The 23,056-nt window shown below is 41.0% G+C and overlaps 1 protein-coding gene across 2 annotated transcripts in view; it reads right to left on the bottom strand.

Annotated features, from left to right (window-relative positions):
- cmip (c-Maf inducing protein) overlaps positions 1–23,056 on the bottom strand; it is a 253,957-nt gene that overhangs the window by 120,665 nt on the left and 110,236 nt on the right. For both annotated transcript variants that reach the window (XM_072279852.1, XM_072279853.1), the window contains exon 2: positions 3,016–3,141. In XM_072279852.1, coding sequence (XP_072135953.1) covers positions 3,016–3,141 — 126 coding nt within the window. The remainder of the gene's footprint in view (positions 1–3,015; positions 3,142–23,056) is intronic.

Raw genomic sequence — 23,056 nt, 5'->3', positions numbered from 1 at the left:
AACGGAAATGTGAAACTTTAGAAGACAGCTTAAGTCAACCAGGAACAAATAAATGAATCTGATGAGGTGCTGGATCTCTTGAGTCAAATCTGCCATCAGATCAAAATACTTTATTCAATTACTATGTCTGAACTCATCATGGAAATAAGGTTAAGTTACTTGGACTACAACCCAGGGTTCTGAAGGAAGTAGCTGAAGAGATTGTGGAGGCATTAGTAATGATCTTTCACGAATCACTAGATTCTGGAATGCTTTTGGAGGACTAGAAAACTACAAGAGTCATTCCACTCTTTAGAAGGGAAAGAGGCAGAAGAAAGGAAATTATAGGCCAGTTAGCCTGACTTCAGTGGTTGTTAGGATTTTGGAGTCCATTATTAAGGATAAGGTTTCAGAGTACTTGGAGGCATATGATAAAAAAGAGGCCACAGTCAGCATGGTTTCCTTAAGGAGAAACCTTGCCTGACAAATCTGTTGGAATTCTCTGAGGAAATACCAAGCAGGACAAAGATGAGAAAATCTGCAGATGCTGGAAATCCAAGCAACTCACACAAAATGTTGGAGAAACTCAGCAGGCTAGGCAGCATCTATGGAAAAGAGTAAACAGTCAACATTTCGGGCCAAGACTCTTCATTAGGATTGGAGAAAAAAAATGAGAAATTAGAGCAAAAAGAAAGAAGGGTGGGGGTGGGGGGAGGAAAAGTACAAGGTGGTAGGTGGGAGAGGGAAAGGGGTGAAGTAAAGAGCTGGGAAGCTGATAGGTGAAAGAGATAATGGGCTGGAGAAGGGGAAATTTGATAGGAAAGGGTAGAAGTCAATAGAAGAAAGGGAAGGTGGAGAACCGTCAGTGGGAAGTGATGGGCAGGTAAGGAGATTAAGGAGATGAAGTAAGAGGAGGAAATGGGAATGTGAATGGTGAAGGCGGGGAGCAATTACCAGAAGCTCGAGAAATCAGTGTTCATGCCATCAGGTTGGAGGCTACTCAGACGGAATATGAGGTGTTGCTTCTCCAGAGTGGCCTCAATGTGACAGTAGAGGAGGCCATGGACTGACATGGAGGACAGACAAAGGATATTCTTTACTTGGATTTTCAGGCGGGCTTTGACAAGATGCCGTACATGAGGCTGCATAACAAGATAAGGACCCATGCTATTACAGGGGAGATATTAGCATGGACAGATGACTGGCTGGCTGGCAGGAGGCAAAGAGTTGGAATAAATGGGGCTTTTTCTAGTTGGCTGCCAGTTACTAGTGGTATTCCACAGGACTCGGTTTTGGGACCACTTCTTTTCACATCATATGTCAATGATTTCGATGACAAAATTGATGGCTGTGTGCCCAAGTTTGTGGAAGATATGAAGATAGGTGGAGGGGCAGATAGTGTCATGGAAGCAAGAAGTCTGTAGAAGGACGAAGAATGGGAAAAGAAGTGGCAGATGGAATATGGTGTAGGGAAGTATATGGTCATGGAATTTTGTAGGATGCACTTTTCTAAGTGGGGAGAATATTCAAAAATCTGAGGTGCAAAAGGACGCTGGAGTCCTCGTGCAGCATTCCCTAAAGGTTAGCTTGCAGGCTGAGTTGGTAATAGGAAGGCAAATGCAACGTTAGCATTTGTTTCAAGAGGACTAGAATATAAAAGCAAGGATGCAATACTGAGGTTTTGTAAGGTATAGGTCAGACTTTACTTGAAATATTGTGAACATTTTAAAGTTCAAAGTAAATTTGTTATCAAAGTACATATATGTCTCCACATACAACCCAGAGATTCATTTTCTTGCAGGAATACTTAATAAGTCCATGATAGAATAATACCCATGTTAGAATCAATGAAAGATCACACCAACTTGGGTGTTCATCCATTGTACAAAAGACAAATTGTGCAAATACAAAAAGAATTAAAAAATAATAATAAATAAATATCGAGAACATGAGATGAAGAATCCTTGAAAGTGAGTCCATAGGTTGTGGGAACATTTTAATGACGGCACAAGCGAAGTTATCCCTTTTGGTTCCAGAGCATCTTATCTAAGAAAAGATGTGCTGGCATTGAAGAGGGTCCAAAGAAGGTTCATGAGAATTACACCGGGAATGAAAGGGTTAACGTATGAAGAGCATTTGATGGCTCTGGGCCTGTACTTGCTGGAGTTTAGGAGAGGAATCTTACTGAAACCTATCAAATATTGAAGAGTGGATGTTTCCTCTGTGAGGGAGTCTGAGACCCAAGGGCACAGCCTTACAATAGAGGCACATCCATTTAATACAGAGCTGAGAAGGAATTTCTTTAGTCAGAGGGTCGTGAATCTGTGGAAATCATTGCCAAATCATTTGGTATATTTAAAGGGTATGCTGATAGGCTCTTCATTAATCAGGGTTTCAAAGTTTATGGGGAGAAGGTAGGAGAAAGGGGTTTGGAAGGGTAATAAATCAGTCGTGATGAAATGGCAGAGCAGACTTGATGGACCAAATTCTGCTCCTATGTCTTTACAGTCCAAGGAAGGATTACTTGTAGGAGAGATAGATGGTGATTATCACAATTTTAGCCAAAGTTTCCTTTGTGAAAGTGCCTGACATTTTTGTTCACTTTTAGCATAGATAACCAAGGATTCACTTTATTTATTGCACATACATGGGAACATACAATGAAATGTATCATTTACATCAAAACAGATCAGCCAGGATTGCGTTGAGCAGCTTAAAAGTGTCACCACACTTGGAGTAGCAACATAGCATACCCACAGCTCAATAATGCTAACCACATGTCTTTGGAACTTGGGAGGAAACCAGAGCACTCAGAGGAAACACACGCAGTCACTGGGACGATAGAGACCACAGGGGAAATTGAACCGTGATCAGCGATCGTGGCAGTGTACAGTGTTACACTAACCACCACGCTGCCCTATCATTCCACATATTCTCAGCCCCTTTCCACCTTTGATCCCAGAGAAAAAGGAAATGTAAAGCGATGACTAAGATGTCTGGCTTTCTGTTTCTCAGGTTCAGAATCTGAAAAGTTACCTGCAGTAGAACAGTGCCTCCAGGGATGGTGAGCTGTAAACAGTACTTAGGTGCGTTTTCCCATGATAACGGCTGAATGTCCTCGATAGCACTGTATGAAATGGCATTCTCCATGTAGCCAGCAGGCTGAAAAGAAAGTAAAAAAATAGTTGTATAAAATGTCTTGCTTAAACAGCAGATCAGAGTAAAAATACAATGATTCTACTTTATTTTTCTAATAGATATTTAGAGATGCTTTCTGAGGTAAGTGCAGCATTAAAATTAGTTTCAGCTGGTCCTAGAAACTGTGCAACTGTGCAGGAGTTAAGACTTCAGGCAGTGCGATATCTCTATTCACTCACTTGATGCCAAATTGTGGTGCGATGCTTTTCCACAAAAAGGGGGAGAGAACTTTGAGTTGATTTGGCTCACTGTAAAGCACAATGTACCAAATGAGTCAGAATGAGGTAACTGCTGCACAAACAAAAGGAAGTCTGCAGATGCTGGAAATCCAAAGCAACACGGACAAAAATACTGGAGGAACTCAGCCGGTCAGGCAGCATCTATTTTAAAGAATAAACAGTCGCTGTTTCAGGCCAAGACCCTTCAGTACTCAGAACTGTTCCATGAGTTTTACAAGTTACAGAAAGGAAAAATCCCAGCTGAGAAGAGTATATTGTGAAGTGTAGTAGAGAATAAGGCAAAATGTTTTAAACTTTCAAAATAGTATCGACTTTGTTGTACTCTTTCACAGGAGGTGGCCGGTGTTGGCAAAAGCAACATTTACTTCATTTTCTTAACTGCCTTCCAAAGGGGCTTTGAAGGGGCAAATGGCAGAGGGCCTTTAGCCTCACGTAGCCCAGACCATGCAAGTGGAACAGATCTCACTTCCCATTCATTGACCTCTGCAACTTTGGACTTTCTTTCTCACCAATCAAACGTGCTGTCAGTTTTGGTACAATTTGGCAAATTTATTCATGTTGGCATACAAGGGGAACTTGTAGTAATGAGCCATGTGAAACCTACTGCAGTTACTAGAATCTACAATTTCCGTTATCATTTGTTTTCTCTTGATTGAGCTGATTGTTATCCACCTTGCCATTTCCCTTTGGATCACTCGTCTTCCTGAAATCCATATGAACAACTTCAAATGCACTTTCCTCCATAACTCATCTTGCAATCTTCTCAAGCTTCAGACATTTTCTTTCCTTTACAAATCCACATGCACTGACCTTGCTTAACTCGACGTATATAAACACTGATTTATGCCACCATTGCTGTTAGAATGACAGGTCTTCAGTTGTTCACTTTATCATTTCTCCATTTTCAAACAAACCATATAATTCATTTTGCAGCCCTCTGCCACCACACCTATTGCCTAATCAAAATAGTAATTGAGAATCAAACCGTTTTGTCACAATGGCTCTCTCAATTGATGCTATGTCTTAGTTTGGAGAAATTAGAGGTCAAACCTTTGAACCTTTATTTGATTTTGAGAAAAGATGGGACTCATTTGCTTGTTATTATCATTTGAGCTAATTGATAGATTTTTTCCATGATCTAATTGTAAATTTTTTGGTATATTTTCTTTTCCTGCTGGCGGTTTTATGTTTATTTTTAGAAGCTTTTTGTATGACGCTTGGCTCCGGGGTTGTACACCTAATGGGGTTTTTTCCCCCACTTTTTCTGCTTAGTAGGTTTTTTTGTTATCACAAATTTTTTTTTCAATCTTTAAGATAATGTCTTTTTTGAGACACTGTAAGTGTTGTTACTTCAATGTATTCGTGTTATTTCTTCTGTATAACAATAAAAAGATTTGAAAAGAAAGAGAAATCAAACCCTGTGCTACTTCTTCCTTGACTTCTTTAGTAATGTGGGCATTCTGTCTATGTCTGGTGACTTGAACATTTGTTATATCCGGGCGTCCTGTCCCATGATCTTCTCATATCCCCTTTGCCAATCACCTGTCCAGCTCCTGGCTCCATCCCTCCCCCTCCTGTCATCTCCTATCATTTTGGATCTCCCCCTCCCCCTCCCCCTCCAACTTTCAAATCTCTTACTCACTCTTCCTTCAGTTAGTCCTGACAAAGGGTCTCGGCCTGAAACATCGACTGTACCTCTTCCTAGAGATGCTGCCTGGCCTGCTGCATTCACCAGCAACTTTGATGTGTGTTACTTGTTATATCCCTATGTGTTCTCTCCATCTCTCTCAAAAGAGGGTTGTAGTGGCCCAATCATGGGGGCAGTTAAGGCAGAGATTGATTGGTTCTTGGCTGGTAAACAGATGAGGGAAAGAGTTGAGGGAAAAGATGGAAGAATTGGTCTGAAAAAAAAATCAACCATGATTAAGTGGTGAGTCATACTCATTGGCCTAAGTGTACTCCTGTATCTTAATAGCTTTATGGTCTAGAACTTCACATTCTTCCACATCAGCATCGATATCAATATCTAATCACTCCCTCAGTGAGGGTACTTTGTGTGTGACTTCACAGACAGCAGTGTTTTAAAACCATGGAGTGCATCTTGATTTTTTTTTAAAACAGTGGTGTAAAATAGCTGAAAGTGACTGGGCACTGAGTTTGTCTATTTCTGAAATGTTGGAGATAAAAATTGTTTGAGATACCGTATATTTACTGCACAAAGGCCACTATAGACAGCAGGCGGACCACTCAACTCTGGATACATCACAATTCAACAACCTACAAGAGGACATCCATACTAAAGTCACAAGGTGCAACAAGAAAAAAGGATGCCATACTTAATCATGTCTTGTCTCTTCTGTGCTCTTAACTGTTAAAACTGATGGCTCCACCCCTATAAGGAGATTCTAATGCAGGAAACGTGCACACTCGAAATTATTTCCACTGTAACTCAAGAGACACACAGACCAGTACACGCACTCACTCACCGTTTGATCAAGATCAACCCTACCCAAATGTAATTCTACGCCAATGTTGCACATGTCATCAATACTAGAACAGTAAATAAGAGCAATACTCACTACAGACACCAATGGGAAAGTTTGAAATCAAGTTATGCCTCAGTATAAAACTTGAACTAATTATTATAAAAATCCAGTCCAATGGCATATCATCAGTCACCATGAATAAATGTTAGGTGAAATTTGAATTGTTGTAAAGATATGTCCAATGCACCTAATGAGCTCCCATTTCCTTAATCAGTCGAGCTCTCTAAAGAAAAGATGGAGACAGAACATGATCTGCCTATTTTTCTAGCATCCTATGCATCAAATGACTCAGTTTTTAAGCAACAGTGCTATAACTCAACAAAAATTACAGCACTCATCAAATGTACACTTTCCACATTGTGCACACCAACCATGTTATTGTGTGTGCGCGAACGTCGCTGAATAAACTCCAGGCAAACGAGCTTCCAAACTGCCCAATTGATTTTCTGAATGCACAAATATGGCAAATAATTTGAGAAAAAATAACTCCTGTTAAATAAATCTGCGATCAATTACAATGAACAGCTGAAGTCACAATCATCAGAAACACAAAATCATAGAGGCAGTATGCAGATAAAAAACCAATACCCATTATGTCAATGTTAAAGGAAAAAGATATTCAATGTAATCTCACTTTCCAGCTCCTAAATCCTTAGATTTCTACCTTTTCTGTTTTTATCTGGCAATTTATAAAAGCAGTAATAGTTTCAAGCTCAACTACCCTTCCAGATGATCATTTCCCAGTTAGTCAATAAATTCTCTTCTATTTCCCTTTCATGCAAAATTACATTAATTCTATGTTCCCTTTTTTACTTAAAAGTGAAAGATCACAAAACAAAAGAGCATTAAAAGCATTATAGCCAATACAGTAATATTCTTTTGCATTTATAGTTCCACTGCAGGTTATCACTGGGTTCCATTTCTGAGAATTGGTCATAACCCCGAACAGTTCACAAGTTAGAAATGCAGCCGGAAGTTCCCACCTGCCGGAAGATACCTGCAGTGCCCACAGCAGGCAGCCTGCAGCTGGCCTCCCAAACACTATTCTGTAATTGTAAGCTGCACATAAATTGGGTGTTCACAAGGTGGTGAGGACCCATGTTTCCCCAAGTGTGTGGAAACTGAAAAATTTAAAGAAGAGCTTCAAACAGCCAGAAAGCTAAATGAAACAAATCTCTAAATCTGTTTGGGTGTAAAAATGTTTCAAAAAGATACATAGTTGGTAGATTTTCATCAGTGCTGCTGAGGTGATGAGCTAGCAGAGAAGAAATTAATACTGGATAATATCTGCACGGGCTAGAGAAGGAATATCAGCTCCTGGTGACAACACACATTTACATCTGCAGTCTCTTGTCACCAGAGTGACTGCCATTATGGAAAGCTACAAATAACAGAACAATGTTGTGGGTTAAAGTTCATGAGTATGCAATTTGAAAGGTTCCATCAGAGAGTAGGCTATTGCTCAGCAAATAAAAGCATTGTTTACCAAATACTTTCGCGTGGGGCTGTACCCATTTAACAAGCAGTGGTATCTCAACATATATCTAGCGGTGGTGAAATGGAACTGAAGGCTTAATAGGAGAGTTTGCTGCAAAGCAACATCTTTAAGATGCTGCACATGCTGAAACCTGGGGCAAAAAAAAACAAACTATTGGAGAAACTCAGCAAATCAAGCAGAGTCTGAAGGAAAAGACTGATGCAGGAAGACGACCCGAAACATTAACCAGTCTTTTGCCTCCACAGATGCTGCTTGACCCACAAAATGCTGGAGGAACTCAGCAGGCCATGTAGCACCTGAGGAAAGGAATACTTCCCACCCCGCCCCCCACCATAGATGCTGCCTGGCCTGCTGAGTTCCTCCAGCATTTTGTGTGTGTTGCTTGGTTTTCCAGCACCTGCAGATTTTGTCCTGTTTGCTGCTTGACCCTCTCAGTAAGCATTCATTTTGAGAGGACTAGAATACAAAAGTAACGACGTATAAACTGAGGCTTTCTAAGGCATTGGTCAGACCACACGTGGAGTATTGTGAGATGTTTTGAGGCCCTTGTCTAAGAAAAGATCTTCTGGGACATTGGAGAGGGTCTAGAGGAGGTTCACGAGAATGATCCCAGGAAGGAAAGTGTTAATATATGAGGAGTGTTTGATGGTTTGGGGCTGTACTCACTGGAGTTGGAATGGGGGCGGGGGGGAATCTTATTGAACCCCATCGAATATAGAAAGCCCTAGATAGAGTGGATGTGGAGAGGATGTTTCCTATAGTGGGAGAGTCTGGGACCAGAAGGTACAGTCTGAGAATAGAGGGGCATTCATTTAGAACAGAGATGATGATGAATTTCTTTAGCCAGAAAGTGGTTAATCTGTGAATTTCATTGCCAGACAGCTGTGCAGGCCAAGTCACTGGGTATATTTAATGCAGAGATTGATAGGTTCTTGATTAATCAGGGCATCAAAGGTAATGGGGAGAAGGCAGGAGAATGGGATTGAGATAAATAATAAATCAGCCGTGATGGAACAGCAGAGCAAATTCAATAGGCTTAGAAATCAGAAAAGTGGTAAAGATGACACCAATCAACTACAACAAAACATCATGAGAATATGGCAACAAGTGTCAAATGGAACATAATGCATAAGTGTGAAATGATGACAAAAGAAAGGGGAAAAATTAACATTAATTGTGCAACAGCTGCAATGTGTGTGTAGGAACACAGGGACCTGAGGATTCGTATGAGTAGACCTTTGAAGTTAGCATGGTAGAAAACACATAGGATCTTCGGCTTCTTAAGGGCAAATACAAAGGCAAAATAATTCTAGTGAACCTTTATATTACCCTGGTTAGGCAACAAGTGTTGTGTACAGTCGCGTTAATGTACTTGAGGAAAGAAGGTCCTTTTGAGCATGTGATGAAGGATTTTAACTACAAGATTAAGCTGGAGAAGCTGCCATTCTTCCCCCTGGAACAATGGATGTAGACGGGGAATTTTTTGGATGTGTACAGGATTATGACAGGTTTAGATAAAGATCAACACAGTAAAAATGCTCTCAGTTATCTCACTCCCACTTGGCTGATAGTACGTGAACTGCACCACACAGGAGAAGGGCTTTGCGTAAGAGATTTACAGGAGATAAGAGGCAGAACTATTCATGCAGCAAGAACTTACTGCCTAGGAGGGCAGTGGAAGTGGAACTGATCGATAATTTTGGAAGGAAGTCAGCTAATTGGACAGGAATCAGGAGGAAGATCAATTTGAAGGGTGTGTGAAAGGAAGGGAATGGGATGGAATGGATTATGTTATGGAGAGGCAACAAGGACCCAATCACCAAATGACTTCCTTCTAATCAGCACTGAAATTAAACTTTAAAAAATAGGCAGATTTAGAGCAGAAAAAAAAGCTCTTTAACTGTCGAATATTAACCCTCTCAGGAAGGGAGACACATCTCTGATGAAAAATAAATAAAAATACTGGGTTACTAAAATCTTCTAAAGAGGCGATTAAGACTCACACAATATGGACGCACAGTAGCATAATAATTAGTGTTTAGCCTTAAGCACCAGCAACCCGGGTTCAATTTCTGTCACTGTCTGTAAGGAGTATGTACGTTCTCCCATTGACCGTCTGCGTTTCCTCCGGGAGCCTCTGTTTCCTCCCACATTCTAAAAACGTAGGCGTTGGTAGGTTAATTGGTCACGTGAACATAATTGGGCAGCACAGGCTTGTTGGACCGAAAAGGCCCGGTACTGGGCTGTATTTCTAACTAAAAAATAAAAGGATCTGAGCAAATGCACTTAACTGACAACGTGTCTGCACTGGCTGGGTAAGGACCACGTGTCAGGAGCTTGCAGAATAGCACTTAACCAACATAAAAACAGCTAATTACTGCCAATATAGCTCCATGCCAACAGCTGTGTGTCTGGTCCCGCTATTAACGCAATAAGTAGGTTGGAGATGAGTGAGCAATACCACACGGAGCATCAACCTTTTACTTGGTGTTAACAAGGTGTTCAGGTCAATCTTTTTACTTGCTATTGACTTAACAATAACTAAGGAAGCACAACGACAGACAGATTTAATGGCCCAGATGGTCCCTTTGAGACTGAATTAATTATAGCTCACGGTTCTGTTTGAAGGATTTTTTCACCACAATATACTTGTTAGAAGAACCTACATGTTATAACATACAGCATTGATCTTTCCTGAACAAAGTCTTTTTTTAAAGAAAACGCTTGAGGGCATATGAAATATCTGCTTACTTGAGGCTGAAATAAACGTTATGGAATAAACTCAGAAGCTCACACGTATATTGCCAGTAGTTCTAGGATACATATACCCAGCAGTCACATTATTAGGAACGGGAGGCCGTGGTTTTCTGTTGCTGTAGCTCATTCATTTCAAGGTCTGATGTGCTGAGTGTTCAGAGATGCTCTTCTGCGCACCATTATTGTAATGTGTGGTTATTTGAGTTACTGTTGCCTTCCTATCAGTTTGAACCAGTCTGGCCATTCTCCTCCGACCTCCCTCAATTACAGGCGTTCTCACCCACAGAACTGCCGCCCACTCGATATCTTTTGTTGCACCATTCTCTGTAAACTCTCGTGTGCGAAAATCCCAGGGGATCAGCAGATTTAGAAGTACTCAAACCACCTCTCCTAGCACCAACAATTATTCTACAAAGTCACGTAGATCACACTTCTCCTCCATTCTTATGCTTGTTCTGAACAACAACTGAACCTCTTGACCATACCTGCATGCTTTAATGCATTGACTTGCTGCCTCATGATTGGTTGATTAAATATTTGCATTAACATGCATGTGTACAGGTATACCGAATTAAAGTGGCCACTGAATGTATTATGACTCCAAATTTTATCAGGAAAAAAAATCCAAATTAACTGCTACGTACGGATATCAACTCCTTTATAGCTGACCTCCATTGTCTATTTCAGGGCTTGTCCTCTACCTGTCCTATTAAAGCCTATCATGTAAGGGTTCCCAATTTATTTTTATGCCATGGAGCCTTACCATTAACCAAGGGATCTATGGACCCCAAGTTGGGAACCATTACTACTGTGAAATACTGATAATGATGAAGTTCTGCATCTCGTTTGACATCATTAAGAGCAACCTGTGAAACATCAAAAATTCGGCTGATGATGATCGTATCTCATGATGGTAAAAATATCTCGCTGTTGCTGCAAAAACTGGGCTTCTTCACAAACACAGAAAAAACAAAGGCCGGTGGCACTTAACATTCCTGTTGTTTTTGGAAAAGAAAGGGGAAGAAGAGCAGCAAATCATAAACACAAAGATTCTGCAGATGCTGGAAATCCAGAATAACATAAACAAAATGCCAGAAGAACTCGGCAAGTCAGGCAGCATCAGTCTTCTTCTCACTTCCTTGCCAGCCTTGATGAAGGGACTTGGCTCGAAACACCAACCGTTTATTCATTTCCATAGATGCAGCCTAACCTGCCGAACTCCTCCTGTATGTGTTCTTCCGCACTCTCCTCCTTTGAGATATTCTTTAAAACCTGCCTATTTGACTAGGTCTTTGGGATGTGTCCCAACATCTCCTTGTGAAGCTCCGTACCAGTTTTTGTTTGACAATATGCCTAGGATGTACATAAGGATCCTTCACCAAATGGCAGCAAAACATTGTGAACTCAGCTGCGGAAGCTCTACATATGCTCTGTTCAAGAGAGATTCAACCATCAGGTTTATCCTTCATGAATAGACCAGGTATAGAGGTTTAGCAGCTAGTCTTACAAGACTTTGCTGCCACCGTTACTATATTCATAATGACTAAATGCACACTGCCTCATGGTTCCGTAATTGTAATGGATTATCTCGTTATCCATGCCAGCCTCAGACTGCTGACAATTGGAATCAGCTGCACTATAATATTTCTGAAGACAATTTCCACTTCAGAAAACATAACAGCTCATTTTGCTTTATTAGTGAGCTGCAAAGGTATACTTGATGCGCACTTTGCAACTCCTTCCCTCCTCCTAAACAAGACAAAAAAGAATCTGGTCAGTAAACACGAGCAATTGTAGTTCCATAGCAGCTGACAATGAACATGCCACTCCATTGAATAAAATTTCACGATGAGGCAGAACTAACTGCACAAAAGAAAGAGGAAATAGCCACAGGAATGAGTGGCAAGGTCCCATCACATTCAGGATAGCTATATTTGGCTCTATGGGTGGGCCACCAAGATCTACACCAATTTTATTATAGTGAGAAGAACAAACTCATAAATTACACTGACAGACAAGAACATTAGACTTCTGTTCCACTTACCTTGAAAATCAAATTTTTTTTCAAAAAGCAATGTTGTACCACCTATGGACAAGATCTTTGGAAACAAATTAATTTCAATACCATAGCTTCCATTCATTTTCTTGCTCCTTCTAGTGAAGGAACTTCGTAAAATTTATAAATGACTTCATTGATAGAATTATAAAACATGAAAGCAAGCCTTTTGGTCCAACTTAATCATGCTGAGCATGATCTCTATCTGATCCAATCCCATTTGCCTGCTTTTGACCCTATTTCTCTAAACCAGTGGTTCCCAGACCGAGGTCCACGGACTTCTGGTTTAATGATAAGGCTCTATGGCACAAAAAAGGTTGGGAACCCTTGCTGTAAACCTTTCCTATGCATATAACTGTTTAAATGGCTCTTAAGCAATGTCATTATACCTGACTCTTCAGGTTCCTCTGGCAGCTCTCGATGCGGAAAAAGTTTCCACATAGATTCCTTTTAAATCATTCCCATCTCGCCTTAAATCTGTGTGTTCTAGCTTTAGACTCCCCTTCCCTGGAGGAAAAAATCTATGCCACTCATGATTTTATAAATATCTATAAGGTCTCCTACGTCTCAGGAGAAAAGTCACAGTCTTTTCAGCCTCTCCTTACAGTTCCAGTAATACCCTCATGTCACATACCCTGTGACGGGTTAAAGATCCAGCAGAAATAGAAAACACTTTGGAGTCTGGTACTGCTATTAACTAATGGTATTTATTAGTAACTACACAATACAGTAATAAAAATTTAGATATATCAAACAGTTTAGCAATGATTATATATAAATGTGGAAATAGATAAAAACCAAGCTTCTTCAAGCCTAGGGGTAAATGGATACAGTCTTACGGTGATGAGTGAAGTTCAGTTCAGTTCGTGGTATTGAGTTGAGTAGTGATGGAGAGAGAGATGTGCTTAGTTCTTCAGGTGAGCTGATGCCGTTGATCTTCCCATTGTCCTCTGAAACTTCCAAGTTAACCAAACTTGACCAACTTAAGAGCATCGTCTTCAAGTGATAATCTACCAACCCAGGCGAGGGTTAGACACACTAGTAGACTCCATAGGGTCGCTCTTTCAGGCACTAGTAATTACAGATCAATCCCTCAGAATTGATCCCCAGTCCCACACTCGTGGGCACCTGGATAGTGGTAACTTCACCACACCCTTGTGCGCCTGCGTGTCCCGTGAAACAAGAAATTACGCTGGTTTAAATACGGTTGTGCTGAATACCAGCTGTCCATCAAGTAGCTCCTCCCTTCTCTCTCTGTAGGAACTTAGAAGCTGCCAGTGTCCTTGCAGAAATTCCAAACAAACAGTGAGCAGTCTTTGCCTCTCTCTCTCTCTCTCTCTCTCCTTCTCTTTTTAAAAGCACAGTTCACCAGGATAATTCAGGATCCTGTCATACCTCATGAAATCTTTTCTGCACCCATTCCATCCTTCCTTCAGGTGGGTGACCAGAACTATTCCTGATACTTTGCACGCTCTCATTAACAACGTGTACAGTTGCAACATGATCTTCAAACTCCGGTACTCATTGCCCTTACCGATGAAGACAAAGATGCCATATGCTTTCTTCACCACTCAGTCTACCTGTGTCATCACTGTGTACCCCAGGCCTCTGTTCTACAACAGTCTCCAGGGCCTGACCACTTACTGTCCAATTCCTGCCCAAGTTTAACATACCAACATACGTCATACTTGTCCCAAGTTAACTTCCATCTGCTATTCCTTGGCCCACATACCCAATTCATCGAGATCAGGTTCCAAACGTGGGGTACACAGACACCCAGCTTAAGTGTATTGGTCCATGGCATAAAATAGGTTGGGAACCCCTGATCTCGATCCTGTTATAAACTTCTTTATGTGGACTAAACCACCAATACTGGTTCATTGTTTGGAGGATGCAGAGTAAACAAACAGAAACCACAGATAAATTATATGTCTGGATCATTTTCTACAGCAGAGTTCATATAAGATATTAGTTCTCACTATTGGTCCCTCAGACTTCTTGTGATAGCACGTGTGACTTCTTAGCATTTGTATGTGGAGACAGATGAAGTGAAAACTAGACAAAGAAAGCATGATCAAAGGCAGTATACAGAGTGGATCAAAGCCTAGAATCAGGCATTCTGTTGGTAAGATGTGCTCCAAAACAACCATTGTTCTTATGTCTAATTAATTCCATAGTACAGCTATTTATCTCCAGCCATATCATCTGTTACCAATTACCGAAAAGTACTTTGAAAGTGGTAATGCTCTAGCTGACAAGGCATATGCTGTATATTAACCAAACTCAAAAGTGTGATTTGCTGAACTTGCTTCTAGGACAAACAGTTCCTGCTGGTCAAAAGAATTTAGTCTCCAATAAGCTCCCAATTTTTTAATGCCTCAATTTCAAAGTACAAGAAGCAGGGTTAGTGGCTCTTTCTCTTCTGAATGTTCTTATGTTCATACTTAATATTTTTATGGATAATTAGAATTGAAAATACATGTGGACCAAGATGTTAACTGTTTTGTGTTATCACCAGTGGGATCATCAGTTGATCTGTCACCTGTCTTCAGGAGTTTCGGCCGCTTATGATCATGACTCCTTCAAGGTGGTGGGCCAGCAGTGCTAAAGCACCACCTCCCACTGGTGAGCTTAAAAACTTGGCATCTGCCTCTATCAGAGTTGTTGGTCACTTCTATCCAACAGATAGTCTGCTCTTCAGGTGTCTATGCAACTATTGAAGGGTTTGCAAAAGATGCATACACTGTCTGACTATCTGCCCCTCTGGACGTACTTGGTCCACACTCATGCTGACCCTTTCGCTGCTGCCTCAGCTACAGCCCTGCTGGTTGACTTGATCTCCCTTCTAGTGAAGCCAAGGTCACGCAGCCACTTCTGGAAAATGAACGCAATAAACCCACGGCAGCCTACATCGAATGGATAGCATGAGACCTTCCACCCTCTGTCTCTGCACTCTGATCTTAATTCTGCATACTTGGTTAACTTGCGCTCATGGATGTTGTCTTCCCAGGGAACTGTGAGTTCACCAATAACCACTTCTCTACTGCTGTCAGACCATACGATTATATCTGGATGCAATGTGGTGAAAGCTATTTGCTCCGGGAAACTGCCTTTCCCATCCAGGTCAGCCTTGACACGCCAATCATTGGCTGAAGAATGCTTGATCATGAGCCTGTGCTGTACACCCTTGACTTGGAGCCTTCTTTCACAAATGATATGCGATGTTCTGTGCAGCATGGGGCATGAGATAAGTTGTGCTGCAGTACTCTCTGCTCAACCGCTTCTGTTACAACTTTGAGAATGTTGTTATGTCTCCAAGTGTACATGCCGCTGAAGATATTGACTCTGCATGCACTCAAAATATGTTGAAGTGTTCCCTTCTCGCCACAAGCAGCACACCTGTCTGTCTTATCTTCATATCAGGTGCTGAGGTTGGCAGGTGTTGGGAGCAGATTGTACGCTGCTCTGCACAGGAAAGAAATGCGTAGCAGTTCCATCTGCCACAGAACATTCCAATATAGATGTCGTTGTTCAACACTTTCCCACCGGGTCCAAGCCCCTTGTTTGGCCAGGCCAGCTGTTTTAGCTAACCTCTTCTCCTCTTCTACCTCTCGTATTTCTTGTGTTACAAGCTCATGGCGCTCCTTACGTGTAGAAGATGACCAGATGGCTAAGTGTTCTTGATGACAGGGTCTTTTGAGTCTCGAAGCGTCAAGAATGATCTTACCTTGGCTACCTTGACCTCTTCAACAAGGGATTGCACTGGGATGGTAAGCTTTGTCTGGCTACTGTGGATTGCAACATTGGTGAGGCTGCTCGGTACTCCAAGCCACTTCTTTACATACTTATTGATCTTCCGTTCCATTGCCTCAACGTGGGACATTGCCACTTCATAGACAGTTAGTGGCCACATTATCCGTGGCATCAGTCCGTACTGCAAGCACCACAACTTCAACTTGCCAGGCAAGCCACATTTGTCGACAGACATCAGACCCCTGCTGATCTGTTCTCCTGTCTCTTGAACCCTCTTGGTGTCTCTCAGCTCCTCTGTGTACCATCGCCCTGTAATACTGTTGTAATAATTACCTGGTGTTCTACACATACCTGCCTAGAATTTCTATGTAATCTGGTCCATAACATGATATTATTATCCAGATGATCCTATGCAAGAATTTACCCATGACCAGATTCCTAGAACATTAACTACCTTAAAAAGACAAAATTGCTTTATGTAACAGAAATAACTCAGCAGGTCAGACAGTATCAACAGGTAAAAACATATTGCAAATTTAAGATATTGCACCAACATGGGAAACACTAGGGACAAAACAATTTTCAAGATTCAAAGAAAGGATGCAAGTGACAAAGGAAACCCCTAAGAAGGTGAAAGGCAAAGGAGCACTGTAAAAGAACAAGAGAATGAAAATGACCAGTCTGGAAGAGTTTTAAACCAGAATAATTTGAAATTACCAGAACAGAATCAAAACTATAATCTCTGGGAATACGAATACAAATTGCTGAGCCCTAAATCTTAAGCAAAGATGAGATGTTGTCCATTGACCTTATGATGGGTGTTGTTGGAATATTACATAAGAACATAAGAAATAGGAGCAGGAGTAGGCCATCTGGCCCTTTGAGCCTGCCCCGCCATTCAATAAGATCATGGCCGATCTGTCTGTAAATCTTATAGGAAGGATAGTAAGAGAAGTTAGAGTACCATGCATTTGCATTAACATATTATCTTTTTTATGCCCTCTAGTATTATTGGGGCACTTTCTACCATGGACCAAAGGTCCAGTTGGCCTTCTGCTGTACTAAAGTTACTTGTCAATAAATGTCAAACAGAGGGAAAAACCGAACACTGGGGTAACCATCAGTAGATTATTTGCTCTGTGACAGTGACATGGGAGAGCTGAACGACCGTCAACAATCCCTCGGTGTTCCTTATTTCTTCTGAGAGACTAAGCTTCCAACAGCTACGACAAATTAATGTGGACTGCTGACTAAGCTATACAGGGGACAAAACAATATGTTTCATCTGATTTTACTTTTTGACCTTAATTCATTGTCATGAGAGTGAACCAAATATGCCAGGTGTAATAGAATTTTTTTAATACATGAATCTCAAATGTAAAATGTATTGCAAAAGGCCTTATTCACTCACAGGATCTGGTCATCATTTGCAAGGCTGGCATCTATAATATACCAATGCAAGGTAGCATAGTGGTTAGTGTAACCCTTTACAGCACCAGCGATCACCAATCAGTGTTTAATTCCCGCTGCAGTTTGTAAGGAGTCTGTATGACCTCCCTGTGTCCATGTGGGTTTCCTCCAGGTGCTCCGGTTTCCTCCCAGGTTCTAAAAGCACACGGATTATGGTGTGTGAGTTGTGGGCATGCTACTTTGGGGAAGGAAGGACTTGTGGGCTGACCCCCAGCCTAATCCTCGAGCCGTGATGGTTGTTGATGCAAACATCGCATTTCATAGAATTTTTCATTGTTTTAATGTATGTACATGTAACAAGTAAAGCTAATCTTTAATATCCAGGTGCATAACTAACCAGTGATGCAGCTGTGTTGCTTACTAGGCTAGATCAGAATGCAGTTGCAATGAGCCACACTGGATCTATCATTGTGATAGCACTACACAGATTATAGGTTACTTTTTATTGAGAATTTTTGGGGTTTGTTGGTTGTAAATATGAAAGTGCTTCATTCACAAACAGAACACCAGCAAAGATGAATACATGTAGCAAACGGACATGAAAGCCTATGGTGAGGAATGTGAGGAAGCACAGGGTTATGAAGAAAGAAGGAGATGAACTGATTGGAAATCAATGGGATAAAAAGAGGGAAAGTTGGGAAAGAATTACTGGTTCGTAAAAAAAGGACAAAATAAAAGGTGAGCTGGAGAAGATGTGCTTTTTACTGGATGGGAAATGATGTGGAGTACACAGCATCATTTCTATTAATGGGTTTAAGGAAAATCTACCCAACAGCTTTCACCTCTATTCCATTTTCACTATTCCACCTTCTTTCTTCATTGGGAACAGCACACTCTACCCTTAAACATTTCATTTACTTTGACCAACTGGTCATTCATTTCATCTTGAAACTTTTCAAGAAAGAAAATTATGTATGAATTATTATAATTATTATTATTAAAAGAGTTCAAATAACATGGGGCAAGAAATGATAATATGGCAGAATATTACAGATGTGATGGGAAACTGTGACAGGCAAAAATTAAAAATTAGCACTGAATTCCTGTCAGGGAAGCATGCAGGTATCCACTTTAGCAAGCAAAGCTGCCTTGGATAACTCCATTTATATGGTTATTTTCAATGGTGCACATGCAAGAAAAGCAGATTATTTTATCATCACACAGAAACAAGGTCAATGAAAGAGAGGAACATATAAATGGAGAAGCACTTTAATGAGTTATACTCCAACTTTACCTTTACATAATGCTGCAATTATCATATTAATTATTGTTCAGAAATTATTTGCGGTAATTGGTAACAGGAAATTTAAAAATAAGCGTGGAGGTTACTGCAACAGGTGCTGAAGAAGTGGGAGGTGCTACTACACCGCAGCAAACAGGGATGCATAATCACAGCAAGACTATAAATCAGCTAATGTCATTACAGTACCTAGTTTCTAATTGATATATGAACAGATGCAGGATTTTTTAACATTTCAAATATGCTGTAGATGTAATGTGGCTTGATAAAACTAGTACAGGTTCAGAGCAACACAAATGATTAAGTAGTGCCAGTACACTGGATTCTGATAAACTGACGCACGCAGATAATGTGAAAATCTCTTTGTTATGGTTACTCATATATTCCAACTCATTTTACAAGAGTTAATGAACTACCAACACCAAATAAGCTTGGCCTGAATCTATTTCAATTACCTCGTTCTCCAAGAATTACTCATTGTTTTTCACTAAGAAGCAGAGTTCACAGAGCTGAGAAATATTTGTGTGAACTATAGTCTCCTCGTAAGACAGCTTTCGATGAATTCATCCCATGGCATTGCTGAGGTTCTGGGATCCAACTAATCATTACTTATCAGTAAAGGTTCTTTGATCAATGGACTCTTTGAATCCCACAATGGAGATCAAACAAATCCTCCACTGTTTTTTTTCCTGCCAGATAGTCAAAGTCAAATAAAGGACATGTGGACGGCTTTTCTTACTAGTTTTGCTTCTGAAAAAGAACTGTTGCGGTGCAGTATATATACTTTTTAAAAATCAGGCTTTCCACAATGAACAGTCAATATGGGAAGAGCTGAGAAGTTGGGAGACTCCAGTGGGCTAAATCAACAATGTCAGCCAACAGAACTCCAATGGGAGATGTGATTGGTCAGGACGTGAATGTGATTCACACACCAGCTACTTACCACCTGCTTACCACAAGGATTTATCCATTCACTTGACTCTGGGGTTCTAACATTTAACTGTCATTCATTCTTTGGGGGCACTCCTCTGTTTTCGTTAATGGTTGCAAAGAAAAAGCATTTCAAGATGTATTTTCTATACATTCCTCTGACATTAAATGTATCTTTGAAACTTTGAACTTTGAAGCATTAACCATGCACTGCTTGCATTACTATAATTCGCTGGCTATGGTTAATGCTGCTTAACAAGAGATGCCGGCTGTCACTTAACAAGTGGCCTTTAAACAGTGAACATTGGCACGCTAGGGAAGACTGTGGCTTTCTGAGGAGATGGAATGATGCAGGATCAGAAGCCATCCCAGACCATGGTGAGGAAGGTAGAAGGAGATACCACTGAGGTCAATGCTGAAATCTACACATAAGGACCTGGTGCAGATTTTGAGAAGTTCAAATACTTCAGTCAATTCACCACCATTGAATGCATCTTGAAATACCATATTATATAAATGTACTATTTACCACAGTCCTATTAATGTCCTACCACATTCTGTATCAATATGCATACACAAATAGTCAAAGCATTTATCTCACCCTCTCATACTTAGCACCATTATATACACCACACCCATACCTCAACTTGCTCAATCACCTGTTAAACTACTGAAACCCCATCGCTCAACTGGAATACATGGCACTAGATGACACACTTCCGTCCCTCTAGCAGAACACGGTGGTAGACAGCCTGAGGCGACTGGGGAGATGACAAAAGGAGCAAGTATGACTGTATTCCAAACATCCATGGAGGTAGCACTGAGTACTCCTTTAAAATGTTGGAAAAGATTTCTAGCTCAGGTTGAGGACGTTGTTGTTGAGTAGCTCGCGGAGCTGGCTTGTTAGCTTGCAGATGTTTCATTACCCAGCTAGGCAACATTATCAGTGCAATTTCGAATGAAATGTTGGTGATCTACATTGTTCATCTTTTCTGTGTCCTGTGATTAGTCCGTTTGTATGTGTGTGTGGGTATATGTGCCATTTCTATTGGTTACTAATTATGTAAACCACGATTGGTTTGTTAAAATCCAATTAGGTGATAATTGTTGTACGGCCTGTGTCAGTCGACCATTATGCAGGATTAGCATCGTTCTCATTGATTGATGCGTGCAATCAGGCATGAATTGGCTCTTGGCTCTGGACTGACGACTTGAAGCTGAAAAGGATGTAAACTGGGTTCAATTCGATGTGCTTGTTGATAGAATTCTGAGTGGAGAACAAAGCCTCTAAGAATTGTTAGGCATGTCGGTGACAGGCTTGGCCTAGGTCTGACACTGGTCCAGTCAAATTAATGTGCTTCGCTGTTACAACTCAATTTTGCCATCTCTCTTTTCTCTGACCCCACATATGTTTCCGATTTACAAGCTGCAGGTAGAGGAAGGATGTGACCATAATCCCCATCTCCCCTCTTGCCGCAACTCTAGCCGTGGACCAATCCAAAAGATACACGACTTGGTCAAACAGCAGAAGAACAGTAAGGACAGCACTACTCAGTGAGTGCACGGGCCAAGGATGGAGCAGGAACTAATATGGGTTCTGCTACGTGCGGCATCGGGTAGCCTACCCGAGAGCTTGTTCTCCACATCAAAGTGTATGCTGCAGTTTAGCAGCAACTTGGAACAGGCCCTCCCAGTGAGCCATTGAAGTGCTGATTAGCTCCATCGTGCAAGGGGAAAATTAGGAACTCCCCAGGTGGATGGTTCAAATGGCCTAACTCTGCTCCTGTGTTTATGTCCCTCCTAATCTACAATTACCTTTCGATTCAATTGATCGTTAGAAGCTGTCTGGGCCTCACTTCAGATGGCGGTAGCTTTTGTTTGGCCATTTTACTGGAGATCTCAAAGCTAGTCTACAAAGTACTGGTACAGCCCAAAGAACATTTTAAACCAATCCTTAGCAGTAAATCTATATGTTTGCAGATTAGTGATCTTCCTGATGTCTTTTGTTGAGAGTGGTCATGACCAGGGTGGGGAGGTTTGCAGGTAGTTGGATGCATGTTGGCACTGGCGAAGATCTACATGCAAACCTGCATCCAGGCATTGACAAAATACGCTCACAAGTTCCAGCTAGGGAGGGAGGATCAAAGCAATAAGAACATGGCACAGTTAGCACTGCAGCATCTTTGTAGCCCTAATACATGCAAATATTGTTCTAAGATGGTCTCAGCAGCCATTCATGTGTTTATCCATTTGACAAATGTATAAGCTTTTAAAATACTTAAGTCTGCTTTTCACAAAGTACAATTTCTCAATAAATATTCATTAAATTTTATTAAGTGTGCCATGGCATCCAATAAGTAATTCCAACTTGAACTGGTGTTCAGTAAGGAAGAGAAAAAAGTTATTGCCTGGCAATGCTTCTAAAGAATGTAATGGACATTACTGATACTGACAAGTGCTCTCTCAGCAAGAGAGTACACAAGCATGAACTTCCTCCAGTCTCTGCCAGACTTAGTCAAGTATTTTATATGCAGAGACCACGTTGGAAATTATTAACTTTCAACACTTCCATGATAAAGCCGACTGCCAGAATTAACTAATTCTGTAATTACAGACTTTTCCAAGCTACAGCAAAAATAAAATGGGTGTTTTCCATCACATCTTTGGTGGGAATGTTGAGACTGAGGGAGGACAGTAACACCAATTCTGGGGTGTGAGCCAACTCCAAGCATCACAAAGTAGAAGATACAAATGCTATAAGCTGGTCAGAGTAAAGCTACACTCCATACAAAGCTTGGCAACAAGAAAAGTTTAAAAATCCCCTATTAATAAAACAGCATTTTCTGATTCATGGCCAATTTCTTAAACCTTCATGAACACCTAATGCTAATAATTATTAAAATGAAAGTGAAACTATGAGGGACAGGGCTAGACATTTTTTAGTCCACGTTTTATATGAAATTCTATGGGTGACACTGCAATATTCTACCACTCACTAATGCTTTAAACAGGACCTTTGCACACAAATTCCTCTCCCTCTACAATTTCCCACCCTTGTGGAGAGTATAGAGAGCATAGAAGGTGAGGGTGGGTGGGGGCACCAGGAAAATTGTTGGGGTAAACATGACAGAAGGGTAGTACTGCAGAAGACTATTTGGAAGGGATTTCAGGCAGTCGGCTGGGGTTGGGATCATAGTTGTGGATAAAAGATCAAAGGGTTTAAAGATCACGTGCAATTGACAATAAACTCAGCTTTAGACTATAGAAGATGATGGTAAAACGGTTGAGGGTGGGGAGAAAATTGGAGTGAGGGATGCTGGGAAGGAGAACAATGTGTTGAAGGGGAAATAAGTGATAGGGAGGATAAGGGAAGTAGGGAAGAGGAGTCAA

This window comes from Mobula birostris, chromosome 15 (assembly GCF_030028105.1).
Source record: "Mobula birostris isolate sMobBir1 chromosome 15, sMobBir1.hap1, whole genome shotgun sequence".
Classification (NCBI taxonomy): Eukaryota; Metazoa; Chordata; class Chondrichthyes; order Myliobatiformes; family Myliobatidae; genus Mobula; species Mobula birostris.
The sequence above is the reverse complement of the archived record's forward strand: the minus strand, read 5'-3'. Positions and strand labels throughout refer to the sequence as shown.